Here is a 17,446-nt window from a genome sequence, read left to right as displayed (position 1 = left end):
GGTAATAACGTTGTATACTGCAGGTATATAGGACATCATGGTAATAACGCTGTATACTGCAGGTATATATGACATCATGGTAATAACGCTGTATACTGCAGGTATATAGGGCACCCTTGGTAATAACGCTGTATACTGCAGGTATATAGGGCACCCATGGTAATAACGCTGTATACTGCAGGTATATAGGACATCATGGTAATAACGCTGTATACTGCAGGTATATATGACATCATGGTAATAACGCTGTATACTGCAGGTATATAGGGCACCCTTGGTAATAACGCTGTATACTGCAGGTATATAGGACACCCATGGTAATAACGCTGTATACTGCAGGTATATAGGCCACCCATGGTAATAACGCTGTATACTGCAGGTATATAGGGCACCCATGGTAATAACGCTGTATACTGCAGGTATATAGGGCACCCATGGTAATAACGCTGTATACTGCAGGTATATAGGCCACCCATGGTAATAACGCTGTATACTGCAGGTATATAGGGCACCCATGGTAATAACGCTGTATACTGCAGGTATATAGGGCACCCATGGTAATAAGGCTGTATACTGCAGGTATATAGGCCACCCATGGTAATAACGCTGTATACTGCAGGTATATAGGGCACCCATGGTAATAACGCTGTATACTGCAGGTATATAGGGCACCCATGGTAATAACACTGTATACTGCAGGTATATAAGGCACCCATGGTAATAACGCTGTATACTGCAGGTATATAGGACACCCATGGTAATAACGCTGTATACTGCAGGTATATAGGGCACCCATGGTAATAACGCTGTATACTGCAGGTATATAGAGAACCCATGGTAATAACGCTGTATACTGCAGGTATATAGGGCACCCATGGTAATAACGCTGTATACTGCAGGTATATAGGGCACCCATGGTAATAACGCTGTATACTGCAGGTATATAGGGCACCCATGGTAATAATGCTGTATACTGCAGGTATATAGGGCACCCATGGTAATAACGTTGTATACTGCAGGTATATAGGGCACCCATGGTAATAACGCTGTATACTGCAGGTATATAGGGCACCCATGGTAATAACGCTGTATACTGCAGGTATATAGGACATCATGGTAATAACGCTGTATAGTGCAGGTATATATGACATCATGGTAATAACGCTGTATACTGCAGGTATATATGACATCATGGTAATAACGCTGTATACTGCAGGTATATAGGGCACCCTTGGTAATAACGCTGTATACTGCAGGTATATAGGCCACCCATGGTAATAACGCTGTATACTGCAGGTATATAGGGCACCCATGGTAATAACGCTGTATACTGCAGGTATATAGGGCACCCATGGTAATAAGGCTGTATACTGCAGGTATATAGGCCACCCATGGTAATAACGCTGTATACTGCAGGTATATAGGGCACCCATGGTAATAACGCTGTATACTGCAGGTATATAGGGCACCCATGGTAATAACACTGTATACTGCAGGTATATAGGGCACCCATGGTAATAACGCTGTATACTGCAGGTATATAGGGCACCCATGGTAATAACGCTGTATACTGCAGGTATATAGGGCACCCATGGTAATAACGCTGTATACTGCAGGTATATAGGGCACCCATGGTAATAACGCTGTATACTGCAGGTATATAGGGCACCCATGGTAATAACGCTGTATACTGCAGGTATATAGGCCACCCATGGTAATAACGCTGTATACTGCAGGTATATAGGGCACCCATGGTAATAACACTGTATACTGCAAGTATATAGGGCACCCATGGTAATAACACTGTATACTGCAGGTATATAGGGCACCATGGTAATAACGCTGTATACTGCAGGTATATAGGGCACCATGGTAATAACGCTGTATACTGCAGGTATATAGGGCACCCATGGTAATAACGCTGTATACTGCAGGTATATAGGGCACCCATGGTAATAACGCTGTATACTGCAGGTATATAGGGCACCCATGGTAATAACGTTGTATACTGCAGGTATATAGGGCACCTATGGTAATAACACTGTATACTGCAGGTATATAGGGCACCCATGGTAATAACGCTGTATACTGCAGGTATATAGGGCACCCATGGTAATAACGCTGTATACTGCAGGTATATAGGGCACCCATGGTAATAACGCTGTATACTGCAGGTATATAGGGCACCCATGGTAATAACACTGTATACTGCAGGTATATAGGGCACCCATGGTAATAACGCTGTATACTGCAGGCATATAGGGCACCCATGGTAATAACGTTGTATACTGCAGGTATATAGGGCACCCATGGTAATAACGCTGTATACTGCAGGTATATAGGACATCATGGTAATAACGCTGTATACTGCAGGTATATATGACATCATGGTAATAACGCTGTATACTGCAGGTATAAAGGGCACCCATAGTAATAACGCTGTATACTGCAGGTATATAGGGCACCCATGGTAATAACGCTGTATACTGGAGGTATATAGGGCACCCATGGTAATAACGCTGTATACTGGAGGTATATATGACATCATGGTAATAACGCTGTATACTGCAGGTATAAAGGGCACCCATGGTAATAACGCTGTATACTGCAGGTATATAGGGCACCCATGGTAATAACGCTGTATACTGCAGGTATATAGGACACCATGGTAATAACGCTGTATACTGCAGGTATATAGGGCACCCATGGTAATAACGCTGTATACTGCAGGTATATAGGGCACCATGGTAATAACGCTGTATACTGCAGGTATATAGGGCACCCATGGTAATAACGCTGTATACTGCAGGTATATAGAGAACCCATGGTAATAACGCTGTATACTGCAGGTATATAGGGCACCCATGGTAATAACGTTGTATACTGCAGGTATATAGGGCACCCATGGTAATAAGGCTGTATACTGCAGGTATATAGGCCACCCATGGTAATAACGCTGTATACTGCAGGTATATAGGGCACCCATGGTAATAACGCTGTATACTGCAGGTATATACAGCACCCATGGTAATAACGCTGTATACTGCAGGTATATAGGGCACCCATGGTAATAACGCTGTATACTGCAGGTATATAGGGCACCATGGTAATAACGCTGTATACTGCAGGTATATAGGGCACCCATGGTAAAAAGGCTGTATACTGCAGGTATATAGGCCACCCATGGTAATAACGCTGTATACTGCAGGTATATAGGGCAACCATGGTAATAACGATGTATACTGCAGGTATATAGGGCACCCATGGTAATAAGGCTGTATACTGCAGGTATATAGGCCACCCATGGTAATAACGCTGTATACTGCAGGTATATAGGACACCCATGGTAATAACACTGTATACTGCAGGTATATAGGGCACCCATGGTAATAACGCTGTATACTGCAGGTATATAGGGCACCCATGGTAATAACGCTGTATACTGCAGGCATATAGGGCACCCATGGTAATAACGCTGTATACTGCAGGTATATAGGGCACCCATGGTAATAACCCTGTATACTGCAGGTATATAGGGCACCCATGGTAATAACGCTGTATACTGCAGGTATATAGGCCACCCATGGTAATAACGCTGTATACTGCAGGTATATAGGGCACCCATGGTAATAACGCTGTATACTGCAAGTATATAGGGCACCCATGGTAATAACGCTGTATACTGCAGGTATATAGGGCACCCATGGTAATAACGCTGTATACTGCAGGTATATAGGGCACCATGGTAATAACGCTGTATACTGCAGGTATATAGGGCACCCATGGTAATAACGCTGTATACTGCAGGTATATAGGGCACCCATGGTAATAACGCTGTATACTGCAGGTATATAGGGCACCCATGGTAATAACGCTGTATACTGCAGGTATATAGGGCACCCATGGTAATAACGCTGTATACTGCAGGTATATAGGGCACCATGGTAATAACACTGTATACTGCAGGTATATAGGGCACCCATGGTAATAACGCTGTATACTGCAGGTATATAGGGCACCATGGTAATAACGCTGTATACTGCAGGTATATAGGGCACCCATGGTAATAACACTGTATACTGCAGGTATATAGGGCACCATGGTAATAACGCTGTATACTGCAGGTATATAGGGCACCCATGGTAATAACGCTGTATATTGCAGGTATATAGGGCACCATGGTAATAACGCTGTATACTGCAGGTATATACAGCACCCATGGTAATAACGCTGTATACTGCAGGTATATAGGGCACCCATGGTAATAACGCTGTATACTGCAGGTATATAGGGCACCATGGTAATAACGCTGTATACTGCAGGTATATAGGGCACCCATGGTAATAACGCTGTATACTGCAGGTATATAGGGCACCATGGTAATAACGCTGTATACTGCAGGTATATAGGGCACCCATGGTAATAACGCTGTATACTGCAGGTATATAAGGCACCCATGGTAATAACGCTGTATACTGCAGGTATATAGGGCACCCATGGTAATAACGCTGTATACTGCAGGTATATAGGACATCATGGTAATAACGCTGTATACTGCAGGTATATAGGGCACCCATGGTAATAACGCTGTATACTGCAGGTATATAGGGCACCCATGGTAATAACGCTGTATACTGCAGGTATATAGGGCACCCATGGTAATAACGCTGTATACTGCAGGTATATAGGGCACCCATGGTAATAACGCTGTATACTGCAGGTATATAGGGCACCCATGGTAATAACGCTGTATACTGCAGGTATATAGGGCACCCATGGTAATAACGCTGTATACTGCAGGTATATAGGACATCATGGTAATAACGCTGTATACTGCAGGTATATAGGGCACCCATGGTAATAACGCTGTATACTGCAGGTATATAGGGCACCCATGGTAATAACGCTGTATACTGCAGGTATATAGGGCACCATGGTAATAACACTGTATACTGCAGGTATATAGGGCACCCATGGTAATAACGCTGTATACTGCAGGTATATAGGGCACCATGGTAATAACGCTGTATACCGCAGGTATATAGGGCACCCATGGTAATAACGCTGTATACCGCAGGTATATAGGGCACCATGGTAATAACGCTGTATACCGCAGATATATAGGGCACCATGGTAATAACGCTGTATACCGCAGGTATATAGGGCACCCATGGTAATAACGCTGTATACCGCAGGTATATAGGGCACCCATGGTAATAACGCTGTATACTGCAGGTATATAGGGCACCCATGGTAATAACGCTGTATACTGCAGGTATATAGGACACCCATGGTAATAACGCTGTATACTGCAAGTATATAGGACCCCCATGGTAATAACGCTGTATACTGCAGGTATATAGGACACCCATGGTAATATCGCTGTATACTGCAGGCATATAGGACACCCATGGTAATAACGCTGTATACTGCAGGTATATAGGACCCCCATGGTAATAACGCTGTATACTGCAGGTATATAGGCCACCCATGGTAATAATGCTGTATACTGCAGGTATATAGAACACCCATGGTAATAATGCTGTATACTGCAGGTATATAGGGCACCTATGGTAATAACGCTGTATACTGCAGGTATATAGGCCGCCCATGGTAATAACACTGTATACTGCAGGTATATAGGGCACCCATGGTAATAACGCTGTATACTGCAGGTATATAGGGCACCCATGGTAATAACGCTGTATACTGCAGGTATATAGGCCGCCCATGGTAATAACGCTGTATACTGCAGGTATATAGGACACCCATGGTAATAACGCTGTATACTGCAGGTATATAGAGCGCTCATGGTAATAACGCTGTATACTGCAGGTATATAGGGCACCATGGTAATAACGCTGTATACTGCAGGTATATAGGGCACCATGGTAATAACGCTGTATACTGCAGGTATATAGGGCACCCATGGTAATAACGCTGTATACTGCAGGTATACAGGGCACCCATGGTAATAACGCTGTATACTGCAGGTATATACAGCACCCATGGTAATAACGCTGTATACTGCAGGTATATAGGGCACCCATGGTAATAACGCTGTATACTGCAGGTATATAGGCCGCCCATCGTAATAACGCTGTATACTGCAGGTATATAGGCCGCCCATGGTAATAACGCTGTATACTGCAGGTATATAGGCCGCCCATGGTAATAACGCTGTATACTGCAGATATATACAGCACCCATGGTAATAACGCTGTATACTGCAGGTATATAGGGCACCCATGGTAATAACGCTGTATACTGCAGGTATATAGAGAACCCATGGTAATAACGCTGTATACAGCAGGTATATAGGGCACCCATGGTAAGAACACCGTATACTGCAGGTATATAGGCCACCCATGGTAATAACGCTGTATACTGCAGGTATATAGGACACCCATGGTAATAACGCTGTATACTGCAGGTATATAGGGCACCATGGTAATAACGCTGTATACTGCAGGTATATAGGGCACCCATGGTAATAACGCTGTATACTGCAGGTATATAGGGCACCCATGGTAATAACGCTGTATACTGCAGGTATATAGGGCACCCATGGTAATAACACTGTATATTGCAGGTATATAGGGCACCCATGGTAATAACGCTGTATACTGCAGGTATATAGGACACCCATGGTAATAACGCTGTATACTGCAGATATATAGGGCACCCATGGTAATAACGCTGTATACTGCAGGTATATAGGGCACCCATGGTAATAACGCTGTATACTGCAGGTATATAGGGCACCCATGGTAAGAACACTGTATACTGCAGGTATATAGGCCACCCATGGTAATAACGCTGTATACTGCAGGTATATAGGGCACCCATGGTAATAACGCTGTAAACTGCAGGTATATAGGGCACCTATGGTAATAACGCTGTATACTGCAGGTATATAGGGCACCCATGGTAATAACGCTGTATACTGCAGGTATATAGGGCACCCATGGTAATAACGCTGCACACTGCAGGTATATAGGGCACCCATGGTAATAACGCTGTATACTGCAGGTATATAGGGCACCCATGGTAATAACACTGTATACTGCAAGTATATAGGGCACCCATGGTAATAACACTGTATACTGCAGGTATATAGGGCACCCATGGTAATAACGCTGTATACTGCAGGTATATAGGGCACCCATGGTAATAACGCTGTATACTGCAGGTATATAGGGCACCATGGTAATAACGCTGTATACCGCAGATATATAGGGCCCCCATGGTAATAACGCTGTATACAGCAGGTATATAGGACCCCCATGGTAATAACGCTGTATACTGCAGGTATATAGGCCACCCATGGTAATAACGCTGTATACTGCAGGTATATAGGACACCCATGGTAATATCGCTGTATACTGCAGGGATATAGAGAACCCATGGTAATAACGCTGTATACTGCAGCTATATAGGCCACCCATGGTAATAACGCTGTATACTGCAGGTATATAGGACCCCCATGGTAATAACGCTGTATACTGCAGGTATATAGGCCACCCATGGTAATAACGCTGTATACTGCAGGCATATAGGACATCATCGTAATAACGCTGTATACTGCAGGTATATAGGGCACCCATGGTAATAACGCTGTATACTGCAGGTATATAGGACCCCCATGGTAATAACACTGTATACTGCAGGTATATAGGCCACCCATGGTAATAACGCTGTATACTGCAGGTATACAGAACACCATGGTAATAACGCTGTATACTGCAGGTATATAGGGCACCCATGGTAATAACGCTGTATACTGCAGGTATATAGGCCGCCCATGGTAATAACACTGTATACTGCAGGTATATAGGGCACTCATGGTAATAACGCTGTATACTGCAGGTATATAGAGCGCCCATGGTAATAACGCTGTATACTGCAGGTATATAGGGCACCATGGTAATAATGCTGTATACTGCAGGTATATAGAGCACCCATGGTAATAACGCTGTATACTGCAGGTATATAGGCCACCCATGGTAATAACGCTGTATACTGCAGGTATATAGGCCGCCCATGGTAATAACACTGTATACTGCAGGTATATAGGGCACCCATAGTAATAACGCTGTATACTGCAGGTATATAGGGCACCCATGGTAATAACGCTGTATACTGCAGGTATATTGGCCGCCCATCGTAATAACGCTGTATACTGCAGGTATATAGGGCACCTATGGTAATAACGCTGTATACTGCAGGTATATAGGCCGCCCATGGTAATAACGCTGTATACTGCAGGTATATAGAGCGCCCATGGTAATAACGCTGTATACTGCAGATATATACAGCACCCATGGTAATAACGCTGTATACTGCAGGTATATAGGGCACCCATGGTAATAACGCTGTATACTGCAGGTATATAGAGAACCCATGGTAATAACGCTGTATACTGCAGGTAGATAGGGCACCCATGGTAATAACGCTGTATACTGCAGGTATATAGGACACCCATGGTAATAACGCTGTATACTGCAGGGATATAGGCCACCCATGGTAATAACGCTGTATACTGCAGGTATATAGGACACCATGGTAATAACACTGTATACTGCAGGTATATAGGGCACCCATGGTAATAACGCTGTATACTGCAGGTATATAGGGCACCCATGGTAATAACGCTGTATACTGCAGGTATATAGGCCGCCCATCGTAATAACGCTGTATACTGCAGGTATATAGGGCACCTATGGTAATAACGCTGTATACTGCAGGTATATAGATCGCCCATGGTAATAACGCTGTATACTGCAGATATATACAGCACCCATGGTAATAACGCTGTATACTGCAGGTATATAGGGCACCCATGGTAATAACGCTGTATACTGCAGGTATATAGAGAACCCATGGTAATAACGCTGTATACTGCAGATATATAGGGCACCCATGGTAATAACGCTGTATACTGCAGGTATATAGGGCACCCATGGTAATAACGCTGTATACTGCAGATATATAGGGCACCCATGGTAATAACGCTGTATACTGCAGGTATATAGGCCGCCCATCGTAATAACGCTGTATACTGCAGATATATAGGGCACCCATGGTAATAATGCTGTATACTGCAGGTATATAGGGCACCCATGGTAATAACGCTGTATACTGCAGATATATAGGGCACCCATGGTAATAACGCTGTATACTGCAGGTATATAGGGCACCCATGGTAATAACGCTGTATACTGCAGGTATATAGGGCACCCATGGTAACAACACTGTATACTGCAGGTATATAGGGCACCCATGGTAATAACGCTGTATACTGCAGGTATATAGGGCACCCATGGTAATAACGCTGTATACTGCAGATATATAGGGCCCCCATGGTAATAACGCTGTATACAGCAGGTATATAGGGCACCTATGGTAATAACGCTGTATACTGCAGGGATATAGGGCACCCATGGTAATAACGCTGTATACTGCAGGCATATAGGACACCCATGGTAATAACGCTGTATACTGCAGGTATATAGGACCCCCCATGGTAATAACGCTGTATACTGCAGGTATATAGGCCACCCATGGTAATAACGCTGTATACTGCAGGTATATAGGACACCCATGGTAATATCGCTGTATACTGCAGGTATATAGGGCACCCATGGTAATAACGCTGTATACTGCAGGTATATAGAGAACCCATGGTAATAACGCTGTATACTGCAGGTATATAGAACACCATGGTAATAACGCTGTATACTGCAGGTATATAGGGCACCCATGGTAATAACGCTGTATACTGCAGGTATATAGGCCGCCCATGGTAATAACACTGTATACTGCAGGTATATAGGGCACTCATGGTATTAACGCTGTATACTGCAGGTATATAGAGCGCCCATGGTAATAACGCTGTATACTGCAGGTATATAGGCCACCCATGGTAATAACGCTGTATACTGCAGGTATATAGGCCGTCCATGGTAATAACACTGTATACTGCAGGTATATAGGGCACCCATAGTAATAACGCTGTATACTGCAGGTATATAGGGCACCCATGGTAATAACGCTGTATACTGCAGGTATATTGGCCGCCCATCGTAATAACGCCGTATACTGCAGGTATATAGGGCACCTATGGTAATAACGCTGTATACTGCAGGTATATAGGCCGCCCATGGTAATAACGCTGTATACTGCAGGTATATAGAGCGCCCATGGTAATAACGCTGTATACTGCAAATATATACAGCACCCATGGTAATAACGCTGTATACTGCAGGTATATAGAGAACCCATGGGAATAACGCTGTATACTGCAGGTAGATAGGGCACCCATGGTAAGAACACTGTATACTGCAGGTATATAGGCCACCCTTGGTAATAACGCTGTATACTGCAGGTATATAGGACACCCATGGTAATAACGCTGTATACTGCAGGTATATAGGACACCCATGGTAATAACGCTGTATACAGCAGGTATATAGGGCACCTATGGTAATAACGCTGTATACTGCAGGTATATAGGGCACCCATGGTAATAACGCTGTATACTGCAGGCATATAGGACACCCATGGTAATAACGCTGTATACTGCAGGTATATAGGACCCCCCATGGTAATAACGCTGTATACTGCAGGTATATAGGCCACCCATGGTAATAACGCTGTATACTGCAGGTATATAGGACACCCATGGTAATATCGCTGTATACTGCAGGTATATAGGGCACCCATGGTAATAACGCTGTATACTGCAGGTATATAGAGAACCCATGGTAATAACGCTGTATACTGCAGGTATATAGGGCACCCATGGTAATAACACTGTATACTGCAGGTATATAGGCCGCCCATGGTAATAACACTGTATACTGCAGGTATATAGGGCACTCATGGTATTAACGCTGTATACTGCAGGTATATAGAGCGCCCATGGTAATAACGCTGTATACTGCAGGTATATAGGCCACCCATGGTAATAACGCTGTATACTGCAGGTATATAGGCCGTCCATGGTAATAACACTGTATACTGCAGGTATATAGGGCACCCATAGTAATAACGCTGTATACTGCAGGTATATAGGGCACCCATGGTAATAACGCTGTATACTGCAGGTATATAGGGCACCTATGGTAATAACGCTGTATACTGCAGGTATATAGGCCGCCCATGGTAATAACGCTGTATACTGCAGGTATATAGAGCGCCCATGGTAATAACCCTGTATACTGCAGATATATACAGCACCCATGGTAATAACGCTGTATACTGCAGGTATATAGAGAACCCATGGTAATAACGCTGTATACTGCAGGTATATAGGGCACCCATAGTAATAACGCTGTATACTGCAGGTATATTGGCCGCCCATCGTAATAACGCCGTATACTGCAGGTATATAGGGCACCTATGGTAATAACGCTGTATACTGCAGGTATATAGGCCGCCCATGGTAATAACGCTGTATACTGCAGGTATATAGAGCGCCCATGGTAATAACGCTGTATACTGCAGATATATACAGCACCCATGGTAATAACGCTGTATACTGCAGGTATATAGAGAACCCATGGTAATAACGCTGTATACTGCAGGTAGATAGGGCACCCATGGTAAGAACACTGTATACTGCAGGTATATAGGCCACCCTTGGTAATAACGCTGTATACTGCAGGTATATAGGACACCCATGGTAATAACGCTGTATACTGCAGGTATATAGGACACCCATGGTAATAACGCTGTATACTGCAGGTATATAGGGCACCCATGGTAATAACGCTGTATACTGCAGGTATATAGGGCACCCATGGTAATAACGCTGTATACTGTAGGTATATAGGCCGCCCATCGTAATAACGCTGTATACTGCAGGTATATAGGGCACCATGGTAATAACGCTGTATACTGCAGGTATATAGGGCACCCATGGTAATAACGCTGTATACTGCAGGTATATAGGGCACCCATGGTAATAACGCTGTATACTGCTGGTATATAGGGCACCCATGGTAATAACGCTGTATACTGCAGGTATATAGGGCACCATGGTAATAACGCTGTATACTGCAGGTATATAGGGCACCCATGGTAATAACGCTGTATACTGCAGGTATATAGGACACCCATGGTAATAACGCTGTATACTGCAGGTATATAGGACACCCATGGTAATAACGCTGTATACTGCAGGTATATAGGACACCCATGGTAATAACGCTGTATACTGCAGGTATATAGGGCACCCATGGTAATAACGCTGTATACTGCAGGTATATAGGGCACCCATGGTAATAACGCTGTATACTGCAGGTATATAGGGCACCCATGGTAATAACGCTGTATACTGCAGGTATATAGGGCACCCATGGTAATAACGCTGTATACTGGAGGTATATAGGGCACCCATGGTAATAACGCTGTATACTGCAGGTATATAGGGCACCATGGTAATAATGCTGTATACTGCAGGTATATAGAGCACCCATGGTAATAACGCTGTATACTGCAGGTATATAGGGCACCATGGTAATAACGCTGTATACTGCAGGTATATAGGACCCCCATGGTAATAACGCTGTATACCGCAGGTATATAGGGCACCATGGTAATAACGCTGTATACTGCAGGTATATAGGCCACCCATGGTAATAACGCTGTATACCGCAGGTATATAGGGCACCATGGTAATAACGCTGTATACTGCAGGTATATAAGGCACCCATGGTAATAACGCTGTATACTGCAGGTATATAGGCCACCCATGGTAATAACGCTGTATACCGCAGGTATATAGGCCACCCATGGTAATAACGCTGTATACCGCAGGTATATAGGGCACCCATGGTAATAACGCTGTATACTGCAGGTATATAAGGCACCCATGGTAATAACGCTGTATACTGCAGGTATATAGGGCACCCATGGTAATAACGCTGTATACTGCAGGTATATAAGGCACCCATGGTAATAACGCTGTATACTGCAGGTATATAGGGCACCCATGGTAATAACGCTGTATACTGCAGGTATATACGGCACCATGGTAATAACGCTGTATACTGCAGGTATATACGGCACCATGGTAATAACGCTGTATACTGCAGGTATATAGGGCACCCATGGTAATAACGCTGTATACTGCAGGTATATAGGGCACCCATGGTAATAACGCTGTATACCGCAGGTATATAGGGCACCCATGGTAATAACGCTGTATACTGCAGGTATATAGGGCACCATGGTAATAACGCTGTATACTGCAGGTATATAGGGCACCCATGGTAATAACGCTGTATACTGCAGGTATATAGGACACCCATGGTAATAACGCTGTATACTGCAGGTATAGTCACTATAGCCGGCCCTGGTGCCGTTCAGCAGTTTATAACTGCACTGAGCTCTGTCCTCCGCCACCTTCCTGACAGTTCTGAGTTAGGCCTCTTCCCCGGAACAAGGGCGCCGCCATTTTGGTTGCCATGGTGACCCCAGCCGCCGAAAACGAAAGTAGTAGTAAAACCTCCTGCAAAGCTTCCGGTGTCTCCGCCCTTGGATGACGGGGAGGACGAAAACTGCGCACCATGAGGGTCTCTGTCCTGTCAGGTAATTATTATATCTCCCATATAAACCTGTATGTAACAACCGAGGGCCATGATGGGGGTGATAGTTGCAGGACGCCCCATATGGGCGGCGGCCCTAGGCCTCTACACATGGCTGGCACTACCCATCTCCCTTCTATATGCAGAAGTCATTTCACTAATGAAAAGAAACAAAATAGCAATCTAGGGAGCAACTACAACCCCTAGCAGGTCCTGTGCTCTGAGAGTTGTAGTCCGACCACAACTATTCATTAATCCTGCTGCTTCCAACAGCGATTGATGGAAATATCAACTCGTGTAATATTTGCTGCAATTGTGAAATTTATATATAGATTTTATTTTTATTATATTTGTTTTATGTATTTTAATGATACATTTTATTATATTTTCTTCATTTTATATTGTATTTAATGTATTATGTTTATTTATATAATATATTTCATCTATATATTACATATTTACTTAGTATTTTCTTTGTTTATAAAATGTTTTGTATTTAATTTATATATTTACATATTATTTCTTTAATTATAGCATTTTAATTGTTATTTATATAATATTTTTTATATATTGTAATTTATTTAATATATATTTATATATTGTATTAATTACCTAATTTAGTATTTTTGTACATTATTTATATAATGTAGTATTTTATATATTGTAATTTATGCAATACAATAATTTATATAAATTAAATAAATTTTACTTAATTTATTTATTTAATATTTAATTGTTTATATAATGTATTTAATATTTAATTCATATATTGTAATGCATTTAATTTAGTATTTTATTTATTTTGTTTAATTTTCTGTATTTTTGTCACCGCCGACTTTCGAGAGCCATTATTTATTTTTTGTCTGACGATTGCGTTTTTTTCTTTTTTGCGGGACGAGCTGTCGTTTTTTTTTGTGCCATTTTTAGGTTTACAGGTTTACGAGCGTTTTTGATCACCTTTTATTACATATTTTAAGAGTTGAGACACAAAAAATCAGTATTCAAGGGGTTTTCCATTTTTTAATCACCTTAGGTAATCTGTTCTTGTAATGTGAACCCTGTGAGTCATTTATACTGCGCAGGTAAAGGCATTTCCCATTTTGGAAAACCCAATCCCTGATGCAGTTTGTTTTAACCACAAACATACTGTTCTTTCCTCACCCTTCTGGGTCCAGCGCTGAGTCTCCTCCACTGCTCCCAGTGTCATTGTCTGCAGCGCTAATGTCACCTTGACAGCACTGCAGCCAATCACTGAACTCTGCAGATGGACAACCCACTTTGCAAAAAATGTGTTTCTTTATTTTTAATTAACTTCAGATATTTTGAGATAAAAAAAAAAAAAAAAAAAAAACTTTTTTTTTTTTGCAATTGGGGTTCATTAAAAATGTTGCATCGTTAGGCTATTACAGGCACTTTGTTTCCCGAAACGTTCAACTTAATTTGGTTTATAATAATAAAGGAGCTTAAACAAAAAAAAAATGTTTAAATCTCACTGATGGATACTCAGTTCACTCATTCTGCAGCCAGAATTAGGCTGTGCTACCCCGCGACAACAGTTCCAATTGCAAAACTTTATTTTTAGCCCCAAATTCATTCATTAAAGACATTAAGATGGACAACCCCTACACCAGTGGTTAATGTTGTTGTACAGGGGCCCCTTCTGTCTGTGTCCGCTCCTGGAGTGAGTATATAGTGTATTACACCCACAGCACGGGCCGTATGAGGGGGTCACGTGGTTCCACGGTGGGTTGTAGGAGCTCACATCAGCTTTTTATGAGGACTTTTGCCTCAATAAATGAGTTTTTTCTCAGTGTGAGAATCCTGCATAGTTTATTATCTCACTGTGATGCCTATGCATGTGCTATAGAGATATAGTATAGCGGTGTCATCCCGTGTCTGTAGGGCGATTGTTATCTGCTGTTGCAGCTCTCTGCGAGATTTCTGTGTTCTTCAGGCCTCACTTACTTATATGTTCTGGTTTAAATACTAATATGCACCAAAATTCTGCAGATATGCACAGTACCATGCATGGGGGAGAGCATAGATTTTAGGATATTCTGCATTGGCCTTTCCACTAAAGAGGTTCAAAAATCAAATTAGACTTTGGGTTATTTAGTGCAGCTGATCCGGAACTACTCTGTGCAGAATCCGTGGTCAAATGCAAAGGATGCAGAAATGGAGTTTTGCAAAACGATTGTACTTTGACACATTTATTTGATTTGCAGTCCTCAATGGCCACTTTTGAATTTATACGTTTAATATATAGGCACCTAATTCTCTGTACGTTACTGCACTGTTGTTCTGGCAATGTAGTGATATTTGGATAACGATCTGAGTCAGTATCAGTATATGGTGAAAATCAGAGCTGTGGAGTCGGTAAGCCAAACCTCCGACTCCACCAAAATGGGCTCCAACTCCACAGCCCTGGTGAAAATAGAGGACCCTGATGCTTTGCCGTTGGACACAGCGCTCAAAAGGGAACTTGACCTCAATCCGTATACATGAAAACAATGGTAGGAGTGCCGATAATCTAATAAGGTATTTGTGGACTAACCAAAAATATAAGAATAATTATCCCTTCCAGAGATATGTAAATACTCTGCACAGAGGACAAGTTCTCTAACTTTTAGCAATCCATAAAGTCAATAACGACCCTTTAAGGAGCCTTGTCCCATGACTTAGGATAAAAGCCAAACCATGAACTGTATTTGCAGAAACGTGTTTCGGGGTGTTTGCCCTTCATCAGTGCAAAGAAGGAATTCTGATTTGGCTGGATGAGAGGTCTCTGACCGGGGGTCTATGGGGTAAAGTTGGAGAGCGCAAGGAGACTTATGAGCTCCTTGTGGGAATTTATGTAGACGACGAGGATCTATGGCTACAATAATGCTCTCCGCCAGCTGTGGGTAGAGCGAGATCACACAGTTTGGTTATGGTTAAGTCCCTCTCACACCCTCTAATTACTCCAGGATCTTCTGGTATTTTGATAGACCAACTCCACCTCATTCTTTAATCTGTGACAGTAGGTGTCAGTTCTCCATCCAGTGGGAGATGAAATCTGCAACCTTCTGTGGTCTCCCGGATTAGTGCCCAGATTATTGTGACTGTTTTAGCACCTTGCCATTATGCAAGGAGCCAGTACCGCCTTCTACTGAAGGGATTTAACAAAAATGTAATAATGAAGTCCTTCTCTAAATGAGAACAAGGTGGACCAGAGTCTGTATGTTTTGGGTGCATGCCCTGCACTTAATATTACATTTCACAACAGGTAACGTGAGAAAGCTTTCCAGGAAAAGTACCGTAAGTCATTGTGGTTAATAAAAAGAAGCAAAGACAGTCTGTTAGTGATGGCAAATGAAACGGTAACCATACCTTGTGTCACGGGTTCCTTCTCCGGTATCACACAATCAACAGAGCAAGAGAATAGTGAACAATGAATTCCAAGACCTTTATTTAGGCAAAACATGAAAGGTCCATATATACGATCCATCACACAAAGGATGAAATATTCCAGAACACGAATGCAGTTCAGTTACAGAATAAAAGTCCAACAATCCAGCACAGAGGATAACAGTCCATATTCCCTTCTTTCTCTCTGATATGCTCTTCAGATCATGGTTCCACATCAGACTGATCTCTATGTCTCACCTCCCTGATATTTACAAATCTCCCCCCTCATTCGCAGGCCAGGAGGGGGAAGGTCTCAGGGGCTCATTGTTTCAACAAGCTAGGTCAACATGTCATTCGCATATTAGCAAACAACATTATTCACTGACCCTGTGGAGAGATAACAATACAGAACTGTGGGGAGAATATCAGATGGCAAATAACTCATCCTACAAGATACAGTAACACCA

The 17,446-nt window shown here is 42.6% G+C and overlaps 1 protein-coding gene across 9 annotated transcripts in view; it reads left to right on the top strand.

Annotated features, from left to right (window-relative positions):
• Nucleotides 1-13,447: 13,447 nt before the first annotated feature.
• LOC143770334 (cell adhesion molecule CEACAM19-like) overlaps nt 13,448-17,446 on the top strand; it is a 35,016-nt gene continuing 31,017 nt past the window's right edge. For 3 of the 9 annotated variants that reach the window (XR_013214604.1, XM_077259859.1, XM_077259856.1), the window contains exon 1: nt 13,448-13,596. Coding sequence is in view for 2 of the 9 variants with exons in the window: in XM_077259859.1 (XP_077115974.1) it covers nt 13,575-13,596 (22 nt within the window). In the remaining 7 variants the exon portion in view is untranslated. The remainder of the gene's footprint in view (nt 13,597-17,446) is intronic. The other 6 variants (XR_013214602.1, XM_077259854.1, XR_013214601.1 and 3 more) reach the window with 5 other exon arrangements.

Source organism: Ranitomeya variabilis, chromosome 4 (genome assembly GCF_051348905.1).
Source record: "Ranitomeya variabilis isolate aRanVar5 chromosome 4, aRanVar5.hap1, whole genome shotgun sequence".
NCBI lineage: Eukaryota > Metazoa > Chordata > Amphibia > Anura > Dendrobatidae > Ranitomeya > Ranitomeya variabilis.
The sequence above is the reverse complement of the archived record's forward strand: the minus strand, read 5'-3'. Positions and strand labels throughout refer to the sequence as shown.